The sequence below is a fragment of the Tachypleus tridentatus genome, chromosome 13, assembly GCF_004210375.1.
Source record: "Tachypleus tridentatus isolate NWPU-2018 chromosome 13, ASM421037v1, whole genome shotgun sequence".
Classification (NCBI taxonomy): domain Eukaryota; kingdom Metazoa; phylum Arthropoda; class Merostomata; order Xiphosura; family Limulidae; genus Tachypleus; species Tachypleus tridentatus.
In genome coordinates, this window is record NC_134837.1 from 111,921,226 (window position 1) to 111,934,869 (window position 13,644).

General features: G+C 35.6%; 1 protein-coding gene across 1 annotated transcript; it reads left to right on the forward strand.

The window, feature by feature from the left end:
* The first annotated feature begins 1,168 nt into the window (after nucleotides 1-1,168).
* On the forward strand, nucleotides 1,169-12,621 carry LOC143238497 (uncharacterized). The gene is made up of 6 exons (XM_076478784.1): nucleotides 1,169-1,596; nucleotides 3,762-3,810; nucleotides 4,704-4,729; nucleotides 5,784-5,948; nucleotides 8,947-9,255; nucleotides 9,659-12,621. Exons 2-6 carry the CDS (start codon nucleotides 3,777-3,779, stop codon nucleotides 10,145-10,147), a joined length of 1,023 nt encoding a protein of 340 aa, XP_076334899.1. The 5' UTR covers nucleotides 1,169-1,596; nucleotides 3,762-3,776; the 3' UTR covers nucleotides 10,148-12,621.
* The last annotated feature ends 1,023 nt before the right edge of the window (nucleotides 12,622-13,644 follow it).

Here is a 13,644-nt window from a genome sequence, read left to right on the forward strand (position 1 = left end):
CTATGTCTTCAACAAAATAAATAAGCTGCTAAACGTTTCTTTTTAAATTACTAATGTGTTTGTTTCTGTGTGACATTCAAGCGCTGTTAGGGTTTATTTACTACAATAACACGCGTGTTTTGACAACATTACACATGTATTAAGTAATAGGAATGGTTAAATCACGTTCCAGTTCAAACCCCTATCCCATTTATCGGGCATGTCATCATTTTCTAAATCAAGTAGTAAATATAGACATTCTTACGACTTAATTGTAGCACACCATGTGACAAACAGTTAGGAACTAACAATGTCCAGAAAATTACCCCATTAGATCAACTTATATCGGATTTGTATGGACTCCTCCTTCCAGTGTATAGAAATTTAAATACTGATGTCTTTCATAATGAAAAAAGAAACAAAACAAAACGCGATGTTATTTGCACCACACGTGTGAAAGGTTTCATTGTTCCTCCACTGTATTGTGTGAAACTATATCAGGCATATTCTAAAGTAGGTTTTGCTTGGATATCTGGTTTGAAAACAATTCACAATGGCCATGTCAGATAATTAAAGAAAATTGACACAATTATTTTTTAGGTACGAAGCAAACATGTTGTATTACGAAACTAAACGTTTTACACACTGTCTTGGAATAGTTTTCACGACCAAAATGTTAGTTTCAAAGTTCGAATATGTCTGTTTCAATAATAAGTTTGTATTTGTTTTATGTCACATTTATAGCATAGTTATAAGTACCTTTTACTTTAAAACAATAATATATTCATCAATACATTGTATTTTACTACAGTAATATATTCAATAATACTCTGTATTTCACTACAATAGGATAAATATATTGTACTTCACGACAATGATGGAGTCATAAATAACTTGAATTTTATAAAAGTGATTTTACCATTAATAGTTCATACTTTTCAATTATAGCTATCATAAAAACTGTTTAATTTTTTTTAACACCAACAACTGTTTCTGTAATTTAGCACAAAGCTACATAGTGAGTTATCTGTGCTCTGCTCCCCACCTATATCGAAACCCTGATTCTTGCGGTGGAAACCCCTAGACATATTATTGTGCCACTGGGGGCAGCACCGATAAACCCAACTATAGGTTTTCCAATCTTGTACTTCATTGTTACAAGCTAGAACATTTCACGAACTGTATAGGTGTTGTCCAGTTTGTTACAGCACGGACAAAACGACCGTTCATAGGCAGGTTTAATTCCAAGAAATTAAATGGTCATTAAAGAACTTTGAAGGAAATCCGATGAACGTCACTTCGAGCCACGAAAACCACAAGAAGATTTCTGAACAGAGATGAAAAGAAACCCATGAAAGTAGGCCATCGTCGAATGGTTTGAGTTTCTTAGAGTATCGGCCGTGAGTCTATCCTTGTTGTAACAGGTCTAAATAGATCTGATTTTGTGTAAGTACAGTACCGAACTTGTTAGTTCGGTATCACTGCAATACATCTGTATAACTATTGGCTTTCAAGTAGGTCAATCAAATAGTCCGTACACCATGACGTTGCCATATAAAAGACGGATTATTTGAACTCACTTCTATTTTACACGAGAAAAACAAGAGATTGTTGAAGGTAAGTTATATTTCAACGATACAACCCGTGGTTTGTATCAATATCTTTAAACTTGTGCGCGAGCTACTAAAACATTAAAGTTGTGTGCAGTAAGTAGAGAAATAGCACTTCCGGTTATGTTTGCTGGGTTTTTTTAATTTAGGAGATAATTTTTTTCAAATTGTGAAACTTGTTCTTAACAGTATTATAGAACTGAGACCGGTGTCTTATGATATTGTTAGGACTGAAAATGGTTTATAATGGTATTATAAAGACAGAAATCGGTTTATGTTATTATAAGGACTGAAACTAGTTTTATATGCTATTATAACGGCTTAAACTGGTTCCTAACATTATTATAGAACTGAAACTGGCTTCTTATGTTATTATAATGACATTGAAACTGGTTCTTAGCAGTATTATAAGTTCTGTTGTGTGTTTTCTTTTATAAATTAATAAAAACACCGTTATAATTTTCTGCGTTCCGTTGTTACTGACTTTAAATCTCTGGTTTCAACTCGTATAATGTTGATATACACTTACTTCTCTACTCATTCTGCTACATTCCTTGTCACTGACTTTAAATTGTTGGTTTCAACTCGTATAATGTTGATATGCACTTACTTCTCTACTCATTCTGCTACATTCCTTGTCACTGACTTTAAATTGTTGGTTTCAACTCGTATAATGTTGATATGCACTTACTTCTCTACTCATTCTGCTACATTCCTTGTCACTGACTTTAAATTGTTGGTTTCAACTCGTATAATGTTGATATACACTTACTTCTCTACTCATTCTGCTACATTCCTTGTCACTGACTTTAAATTGTTGGTTTCAACTCGTATAATGTTGATATACACTTACTTCTCTACTCATTCTACTACATTCCTTGCCACCTTTAGATTTGTGTTAAGCCAAGCGATGGAGCTGACGCTAATATTTGCTACCTTCTGTGTTGTTTGCGCTCACTATAGACCCGATATTACATATGCAGGGCCCGGCATGGCCAAGCGTGTTAAGGCGTTTGACTCGTAATCCGAGGGACGCGCGTTCGAATTCCGGTCGCACCAAACATGCCCGCCCTTTCAGCAGTGGGGGCGTTATAATGTGACGGTCAATCCCACTATTCGTTGGTAAAAGAGTAGCCCAAGAGTTGGCGGTGGATGGTGATGACTAGCTGTCTTCCCTCTAGTCTGACACTACTAAATTAGGGACGGCTAGCGCAGATAGCCCTCGAGTAGCTCTGCGCGAAATTCAAAAACAAACAACAATTACTATGCAGCTATCAGCAAACTATATAAACTCAAACACGTATAACAGTTTTTTACATATATATAAACAACCACACAATAAAAATAATTTATTTCTCTTGGTGCGTTTTCATCACTTGACTGTTGTTATGTGCTTGTAACTTTGTATCGTCTCGTAACCTTTTTGTTTTGTTTTTATTGTTTCAATTGCTTATTGTAGTAATTGAAAACAAGACTGCGATATGGAATATTTGTTTTTGAAATGTAACAGAATGAGGGTAAGGGCTACCTAATTCTATGCTATAATTTTCTTGCTATCTAGGCCTAACATGGCGAATTGGTTATGGCGGTCGTCTCGCAACTTGCGGGTCGCGGGGTTGGAATACTCGTCCCACCAAGCATGCTCGCCTTTTCAGCCGCAGCCCCAACTACTCCTTTGTAAAAGAGTAGCTCAAGCATTGGCAATGGGTGGCAGTGACTAGCTGCCTTCCCTCTACTCTTACACTGCTAAGTTAGGGACGGCTAACGCAGATGATCTTCTTGTAGCTTTGCGCAAAATTCAAAACAAACTAAACTAGATCTGCTACCTACCTTTCATTTTCCTAAAATTAAAAAAAAAACGTTTAAAGATTTATTTTTGTTCGTGTTCTTAGGGTCAAAGAACGTTTTCATGTTATTATATGACCCTCGTCCAACAATGAACATTTGTTTCTAAAACCTCTGTACACGCGTATTTATCTGTTTCAAGTTTATATATTATTGCGCGTATCATTGAGTTGTGCTGGTTTAATAACTGTTTAACTAACACTACAGTAAAATATTTGTTTATTTCTATTTGTTTTGTGCGTGTTTTTTCTTGATTAAACTTAATGTAATTAAAGGTTTATTAATTTCAACATGTTTGAATGATATACGTGTAATTTGTTTCTCTAGATACAAGAAATAACGATGCGTCCTTTAGTCTGTGTTTTTCTTCTGCTCGGTAAGGATTTAGTTTTCAATATATATCTTATTAATATGGTCACATATAGACATTCAGTATTGTGGTCACATATACACGTTTAGTATTGTGGTCACATACACACATTTAGTATTGTGGTCACATATACACGTTTAGTTGTGTGATCGCATATAGACGTTTAGTATTGTGGTCACATATACACGTTCAGTATTGTGCTCACACATATGCGTTTAGTATTTTGATCGCATACATACATTTAGTTGTGTGGTCACACATACACATTCACTATTGTGGTCACACATACACATTCACTATTGTGGTCACACATACACATTCACTATTGTAGTCACATATACACATTCACAATTGTGGTCACATACACACGTTTAGTACTGTTACGTTCAGCGATTTCTTAGACTGAAACTAAAATATATATCGCTACACACTGAGTTACATACGAGGCGTCAGTCATAGGGATCGAACCTGGAATTCTAGAACTACAAGCCCTCAAGCTTACCGATAAAACACTGGGGGACACCAGAGGGTTGGTAACACTATTTTCATACTTCAGTTAGGCCACAAGTTCACTTTGGACAGAACGACCAAAATTTGAGTCTTCATGTCTGATTTAGTGTTCTGATGACTCAGCGGTAAGTTGGAGGGCTTGTATACTTGAATTCGACGTATGATCTCGACGGCGAAAACAGAAACAGGCAGACGTTGTGCAAAGCAAACCAAACAATATTTCATTTCCTTTTATATTTTGTTTCTGATTTGATTTTCATTGTTTTCCTATCGTGTCAATAACCTTGACAATAGACTCTTACAATACCTTTAAACTGTTAACTGTTTTTATTGTTTATTAAACAAAATATGTTAAAGGTTTTTTCTTCTGTTTATTTTTTCTATTTTAGGAATTTACGTGGCAGCCGAAGAAAGGGTATGTACAATTTACGCTCTAATAACGACCACTCATTCACATGATCCAGTTTCTTAAAATGGAAAATTTATATCAGTGTTTTTGATAACTTTACCTCGAAACTCGTTTCGTTTAGTGTTGCGTTCAATTCTAATTACACGATAGTGAAGACAAATGTTATAAACATATTAATTAATTCATTGAATAGATGTACGCATATCGTAATAACTAGGTTTGTTTTCTGCGTGGAAGAAATTTATTAATTTGTAATTTATTCACGTTTTTAGTATAAAACGAATGTGATCGTTGAAGGATAAAATAAAAGTTAATTTCCTTTTAACCTAAAAACGTGAAACAATGTTACTTTGTTACACTCAGTACCGCCCCTCCCCCTTATAGTGGCTCAACGGCAACTCTGTCGGTTGATAACGTTAAAAACCGTATTTCGGTGATCGTTGTGGGCACGGAACAAACAGCCCCTTACGCAGCTTTGCGCTCAATAATGAACAAAAATATACTCACTTTTATCGTGTTAGTAATACTGAGAGAAAAATGCTTAGCATAAAAGAAGAAAACCTGGACATCGATGAACCACGTGAATTAAAAATATTAAAATTTCTTAACTATCAGCCATGTTATGTTAACATATTAACTTATCCATACGGTATGTTATTATACCTGCTTATTTTTAACTTATCTATACAGTATGTTATTGTACATGTTTATTTTTAACTTATCTGTACGGTATGTTATTGTACCTGTTTATTTTTAACTTATCTATACGGTATGTTATTGTAATTGTTTATTTTTAACTTGTCTATATTAATGTGTTATTGTACACATCACGCATTGTGTAGCTTATCTACTGACAAATTATTACATTAAATGTCGAGATTCCATATTAGTGGCAGTCACAATTCAACTGGCCTTTTATTCAGCTCTTGAAAAACGAAACAACTACAAACGTCTTTACGGGTCACGTGTGTAAATTAGTTCCTTACTTTTCAGTAACCTAGACACATTTAAACTATTCTTTTTTTCAGAGAGAAGTAAGTTTGTTGTCTATTATTATCAGGAAAAGCGTCAAGCAGGCTACCAACTGCCAGGTCAAAGGAGCACGGGTAATCAGGGAGCCAGTGGCCTTTACCAGGCTCCGCAACGCCAGTTTCAGGCCCAGCCTGTCCAGGCCTATTCACCACCACGTGGTAGTCCAAGAAGACAAGCTGTAGCCGGTCCACAGGTAAAGTTTCCCTAAAGTCTGTTTATAATCGTTAACCTTAGGGAATAAACTAAAATTCATAGCTGGATCTCTGCAACCGGCACTATGCAGATACACAGTTCTGTAGCTTTTTGCCAAAACCGAAAACCTATTTGAATTTGTACAATTACACAAATAAAATTTAAAAAAATAACAGCAAAATATAGTAAAGTATTGTTGAAAGATCAACATTTAGACGTCTAGTCCTTGCAAAATAAAGAAATTAATCTAGATAAACAAACTAACTGTTGGCTCGAGTGTAGTGTAAAAATTTAATTTTTTTAAAAAGTGCTGTTATTTTACCCATTGTATAACTTATCACACACGCACACAAAAAGTAAAAAACTTTAAGGAGTTTCCTCTTTCTAAACATTTTCTAGTATGCACCTTTCCTTTTTTCCTAGCTTGTCCTGTACAATTTTAGGTGGTGGACTCAGGAGATAGCCCGATGTGGCTTTGCTGTAAGAAAACACAAACACACTTTTGGGCTTAAAATATTATATTAACATCTTATATCAAACAGCCATCTGTTGGGTTATGCCATAACTAAGAAATATTAAACAAAATTACAGAGAATTTATTCATATTTCCATCTCATTTTCTTTTCTATAAACTCCTCTTACCTCCCAAAAAACCTTCTATGAAAAGTCCGTATAACTCCTCTAAATATAATGAAGCTAAAAACTTTAGAAAACCTCAGTGAAACTATTCGAGTTTAACCTTGGCCAGAGTAGTCCGGTTGAGATTACACTATGTAACACAAATTTTGTTCCTGGATAGCATGTGTTATTTCTTAATTGCTTATGATGTAAAAGTGCAGTAAATGGCCATTATTCCCTTCAAACTTTGCTTTTGTGACCTGGATAATAAAGTATAGAAATTAACCTATTTCACATGGAAAAACGGGCAAATTTGCGCATTTTCATTTACGTAAGGTCTGAATAAAACAGCATATTAATGAAGATTTACATGTATTTATACTAAAGTTATACAAAAATGTTTAGAAGTGAGTAGTTTCTCGAGATTTGCGACTGTAATGTAAATCAGTTTCAGTATCAGACCCCAAATATAGTCTCTCATCATGTTTTCGTTATACGCTCCTCGGTAGCGGCGTTCAAAGTCCAGTATATCTTGGTGGAAGCGCTTGCCTTGCTTCTCTGAGTATGCTCCCATGTTCTCCTTGAACTTATCCAGATGAGCGTCAAAAATATTGACTTTCAGGGACATCCTGCAGACCATTTTGCCGTAGTTCTTCACCAGAGCCTCATCCAGCTCCACATAATTTTCGGCCTTATGATTGCCAAAGAAGCCCCGAATCACTGCGACAAAGCTGCCCCAAGCTTTTTTTTCCTTCCTACTGAGCTTCTTGGAGAATTTTTACACTCCAGGATTTTCTTTCTTTGTGGTTCAACGAAGACACCAGCTTTGACCTTCGCCTCAGACAGCTTAGGAAAGAAGTCTCGAGGGTACTTGAAGGCTGTAGACTCCTTATCAAGAGCTGTGACAAATTGTTTCATAAGACTTAATTTTATGTGCAATGGTGGAAACAACACCTTCCAGAGGTCCACTAGTGGCTCACACTTGATATTGTGTCTCCCCACAGAGAACTCGATCCGTTATGGCCAGTGCTTCCTGTTGTAGTGTGCTGCAGTGTCCCTACCGTTCCAAAGGCAAAGATAACAGGAAAACTTGATAAAGCCTTCTTGGAGACCCATCAGGAATGCCACCATTTTTAAGTATCCGATAACCTCCCAGCCATACTCTTCATACTTCAAGGCTTCTAGCAAAGTCTTGATGCTGTTGTGTTCCTCTTTGAGGTGCACCGAATTTTAAAAGGTCTAAAATTTGTATAATATAAAATCTTATTATTCAAGCAAACAAAAATTGTCCGTCTTACCTTTTAGAGTTTTTTTTTTCAGTATTAGAGTTTTGTTGTTTTTTTTCAGTACTAGCAGGTAAAATGAGGTGTTCAGGGTTTGTCTTTATCCCCAACAGGCATGCCGAAATATGCCTTGTAGAATTCACACATTTTAGCAGATGCTGTCAAATAGTACTTTTTCGCTCTTGTCTTGATAAATTGGCCACATTTTTAAAATAGAAATTTCTAAAAGGTTCTTGAAATTCTCGTAAGTTCTACAACATTCTAGAAAATTCTTGCAAGTTCGAGAAAATTCTCTATCAGCTAGTCAGCACTGAATCTACCTGAAATGTTTTGAAAAATGTGTAAATTTGAAAATTTCATTACTCAGGTCATAAAGGCAAAGTTTGAAGAGAAAAATAGGTCTTTTCCACTAACTTTAGGCACAAGCAATTGTGAAATAATACTTCCTGCCAAGGAACAAGAAAAAGTAAAAAATTGTTACATAGTGTTATTTAAGTTAAACCCTAATACAGTGTCTGGTTGAGATTATTTGAGTTTAACTCTAACGATAATACACAGCATGGTTGAGATTATTTAAATTTAACCCTAAAAATAATACACAACATGGTTGAGATTATTTAAGTTTAACCCTAAAAATAATACACAACATGGTTGAGTTTATTTAAGTTTAACCCTAATGATAATACAGTGTCTGGTTGAGATTATTTATTTTCAACTCTAAAGATAACACACAACATGGCTGAGATGATTTAACTTTAACCCTAAAAATAATACACAGCAAGGTTGAGATTATTTAAGTTCAATGATTTAATGATAATACAGTGTCTGGTTGAGATTATTTAAGTTTAACCTTAAAGATAATACACAGCATGGTTGAGATTATTTAAGTTTAACCCTAAAGATAATACCGAGTCTGGTTGAAAATACTTATTTTTAATCCTTGTGAAAATATTGAGTAAGATTAAAGTTACTCAAAGCTGTTGTTTTCCTGCCGTAAATTCCAAAGATAACCACATCGCACCAGTTCTCTGTTATTACAACCAGTCACCTTCGCTCTACTCTGGCTAGTCTTATGACACACATTTTTACCTGTTCCAGTATGGCAGCATCCCTCAGCAGTCACTAGATGGAGGTGGTGAAGAAGAAGAGAAACCCACCACTCCAGATCCTCTGTCTTTACTCCTGGCAGACTCCAAATTTCATTGCTCCGGGAAGAAAGATGGTTACTACGCCGATGACAGCGTGAACTGTCGAGTCTTCCATTACTGTGTAGCAGGCACTAGTCATTCGTGGATGTGCCCCGTGGGAACGGTGTTTCACCAAGTTCACCTGAACTGTGTACCGTCCAATCAGGACATATGTGATCGGTCAGAGAAGTTTCACGTCGTCAACGACTACTTGTACAAAGTAACTAATGTTTTATTTAGACGACGTAATAAAAACTTTTGTTCTGGAACCTTGCCGCTATCACTTATCGTAAACTCCTAACCATAAATCCACGAATACGAATTTGTCATATTTAAAATGCATTCTGAAATGGTGTGACTAGAATATTGTACGTTAGTGCATAAAGACACTTTTAGCGTATTTTCAAATCGTTTAGTTTAATCTCTGTAATAAAATGTTATGTATATACTTCTACACAAACTTTCATTGTAAGTCTACTATACTGCTGTCCTTCCAAAGTGTTGTTCTTCCAACCTAAATAACTGCCAATAATTAAATTGTTATATTTCTTTACTAAACATTAAAATAATCCTTTTAATAATTATTTAGGCATTTCTGATGATATCATCATTTTCCTCACTAGCCAATTGACTACGATGGGCCCAACAAAACAGCACGTTACTACAAGAGGTATTACCCTGAAGAGTTTCTCCGAGGGCCTCCTTCTCCTACTCAATTTGGATTCCCAGCAGCTCCTCCTGGTGAGTCTGTTTCTCAACCTGTTGCCTATGGTGGGGAAGTACCAGCATCAAGACCAGTTCCTAGGCCCAGTTCCTATGGTAATGCCCCATCACGTCAAACCATCGCTTATGTACCACAACAGTCTTCACGACCTGCACACCAAAGTCCTCCATCTCGCCACACATCTTCTGGATACTCCAAGCTTCCACAAGCTCCACAGCTACCTCAAGTCCCCAGCATCCCTCGGAGTCAGTTGCACCCTCAAGAGGATGATGATTCGAGAGGTAGGAGACCCATTAGATATAACCCCAACGTTTATGGGGCACCCCCACGACCTCAAGGAGCCTCACCAACTTACAGAAGATCTGGTGTTCAGTATGACGACGAATAGAACTAAATCAACGTCAACATTTTGAAAAGTAGAAACAGCAAAGAAATATATAAGTTAATGAACTTGAGTTATTTCATGTATTTTTACTTCTTCACAAGTGATAACTTCTCACCTTAAGAATATTTCGCTCGGGTTATCGGGTTTTTTAATTGTTATAGGTCACCAATTCGTCTATCCCGGTTAAACCAGATCCCTCCTGAAACGTGTGTCAATCAAGTTCGATTCCCGCCAAAAAAATCAAAAACTAATCTTGATGTCCGCTGTGAATTTTAATTGATATCACGTGTAGAGAAGTAGTTCAAAATCCGTGCTTTTATTTTACATAACAAACCACTTTTCTCAGTCTAGAGGGCGCTGTTGTAATTTTAAAGGTTTAATTTGTTATCACACTACAGATCATCTGATGGATCTATGGTAACACTGAGGTTATATTACATAAAAATGGTTATGTCCTTTCGATGGGCACAGCGCACATTACTCATTATACAAGGTTGGGTCTAAAACCAAACAAAATATTTATGTTCCTAAAGTTTATACCTTTTAAAAAAACAAAATTATATTTTAAACTATATTAGTGTTTCCTGAATAAGAAAAAATGATTCATTAAGGAGGTCAATGAATCTACACAAAACCAAATTACAGCACGCAGTGTACTCACAGAGTGAGTTTCATAATATTTCACATTTTAGCCGCAGTATATCGGCTCATAGAATTCTCTCTGAATTTTATCAGTTGCAAACCTTTAGCTCACAGCTCCGTTATTTCTTAACCGATTTGAGATCTAATTACAGTTTTGGACTCAGAAGATCAAACTATTTGAATTGATATAGTTGACAAGGCCCAAGTTATCATAGATTAATTTACTCTAATCCTGCCTCAAATAATTTTAATGGCCGCGGATAATAAGGATTTCCTCTTGTTTCTTAATGTAAGTCTGCGGACTCACAGTGCTAGAAATCGGGTTTCGATACTCTTGGTGAGCAGAGCACAGATAGCCCACTGTGTAGCTTGGGCTTAATTACAAACAAGCTTTTTTCCTTCATCTAAACAGACAGATCGGATACCTCCTTCCGTTCAGGAATAGGCGTCACTAATTTCGTATTACTGAACAGATGGAGGGTAACCAACTAACAGCACACGCCGCCTAGGTGAATATTTTTAAAGTAGTAACTGTAACACTTCTGTCTGGCCCGGCATGGCCAGGTAGGTTAGGGCGTTCGACTCGTAATCGAGGGTCGAATCCCCGTCGCACCAAACATGCTCGCCCTTTCAGCCGTGGAGAATTTTATTATGTGATGGTCAATCCCACTATTTGTTGGTAAAAGAGTAGCCCAAGAGTCGGCAGTGGGTGGTGAGGACTAGCTGCCTTCCCTCTAGTCTTACACTGCTAAATATTTTTTCTTTAACAGTTTAAGAGTGAAATTGTCAAAATGTTTTTAAATCTTTCAGAGTTCCCGTTAATCGCGGATTCGATCCCAGTCACTGAACATGCTCACCTTTCAGGCGTGGGTAAGTTATATGATGCCATTCAATCCCATTAATCTTTGGTAAGGAGTTGGCGATGAGTACTGCTGACAAACTACCCTCCCTTTAGTCTGCTAAGTTAGGAACAGCCGATGTAGATAGCTCGTGAGTAGCTTTGCTCGAAATGCAAATCTTTGTTCTCCTAACTTTAAAATCTGGGGTTGGATCCTTGCATTAGCCAATATGATTACTTTTTAATATAAAATACGGAAAAATATTAGTGTTAATAAAATATTAAGTGCATGTTCTTGTTTCTTCTCTTCTGACAATTTTTCAAACTCAAAACTGAGAACAACAAAATCACTAAGAGGTGAATAATTTGGCCATGAACGTAGTTTACAAAAGTCGACAGACCCTTCTCAATCACTGTGGGATAACACCGCAAGAGATTAATAAGTGTTCTTGTTTGAATTGCTCAAAACCCAAAATAATATACAAGTATAAAATAAGAAAAAAAAACTTTCTTATTAAAGTATACGACTTTGAGTTCCTTTGTCCAAACGATTCAAGCATATGTTGCGTTAAAATCAAAAATAAAGAAACTTTGAAGACTTCACGGCTCCTGGACACCTCTTTCACGCGAGTGCGATGTTCTGTTCTGGTGACGTCATATCCGTCATAGTTATAAATTCTTTACGACTGCTTAAAATATAATATATATAGTGCAGTTAAAAGAATCCCATAACCGGAGCGTAGAAAAAAATCTTTTTTTTTTATATTATATCACACTCAAGAGCATATTTTGTTGGTTATGATGTGTATAGGATAATTTTTCATAATTCTCCTCTCTCGTTTCAAAACACCGTGAAAGAATGATTTAATTCATTGTGTATATTGAAATCTAACATATCCAACAAGAATAGTTTCTTAAATTTTTAATTTACGAAAAGTTTTCAATAATAGTTCACACAAGCCCTTCAACATGTTACAATTCACGAAATTAAGATATTTGTAAATGAAAATTGGTTTCAATAATTGAATTACTTTATATTTTTATCAAATATTTAAAAACAACAACTTGTATATTATTATTATTATTACGTGGTTACATGACATTTCTCTTTGAATAACCTCTTAACATAATTTTCTGTTTTCATAAACGATAAATAAAATAAGATCTCGTAATAAATATGAGAAATATAAATATGTTTATTTGTTGTATGTTTATGACATTGACACTCATTTTATAGCGACAAGTTTGAGTGACTATAATGTTAAAAATCACCTTTCGATGTCCGTGGTAGATATCTCGCAGATACCCCATCACATACCTCAAGTATGCTTCTTTTCTGAGATGATAAAAACTGGATTAGGTTTTAAACATCCGATCCGGATATCTTGTTTACCTGGATAAGTTTCACTGGTTATCATATCACCCAACTCACGTATTACTGCTGCGCTATATATACTCGTATGTTGTTTCACGTTAATAAATATTTCTTCCTTTTCTTATTTAAATTTTGTAATCTACAGAACTATCGGTGAATTACGAACATTTTTTTCGCCGGTTGGTGAGGGTGGGGGGAAAATTAAAAATAGAAAATACTGTACTTCAGGTGAGACTTTAAATTCAGCACTGACGAGAAACACAATCAAAACGTCTGGGTATGAAACAAGTTGCGTTAATATCGTTCGAATAAAAAATATCTGAAGTTGTTTCATTGTGTCCATAGATAACGCTGTACCACTGAAGACTATGAAAGTTTAAGAATACTGATATTAATAGCATCACCGTAATGAAAGAACTAACTAACCCAAGTACTGGAGTCTCATAAACTGAAGTACGTTTTTATGTTTCCTAGCATGATAAACCTTAAAATTAAAGGCCTACGCTGATTAATGTTTACGTAATAAATAAAAGAAACCTGCTGTTTTATATCATTTGTTTGTGTTCTAGAGTAAAGCCGCATTTGGGTTATCTACAGTGCTCATCGCGGAGAATTGAACTCGGGATTTTAGCGTTTTAAATCGGT

Bases quoted from the DNA above. Each gene is read 5' to 3' on its own strand.
- LOC143238497 (XM_076478784.1), top strand. From the start codon at position 3,777: ATGCGTCCTTTAGTCTGTGTTTTTCTTCTGCTCG. The intron at 5,949-8,946 runs GTAAAGTTTCCC...TACCTGTTCCAG, and splicing joins AAGCTGTAGCCGGTCCACAG to TATGGCAGCATCCCTCAGCA. The intron at 9,256-9,658 runs GTAACTAATGTT...TTTCCTCACTAG, and splicing joins TCAACGACTACTTGTACAAA to CCAATTGACTACGATGGGCC.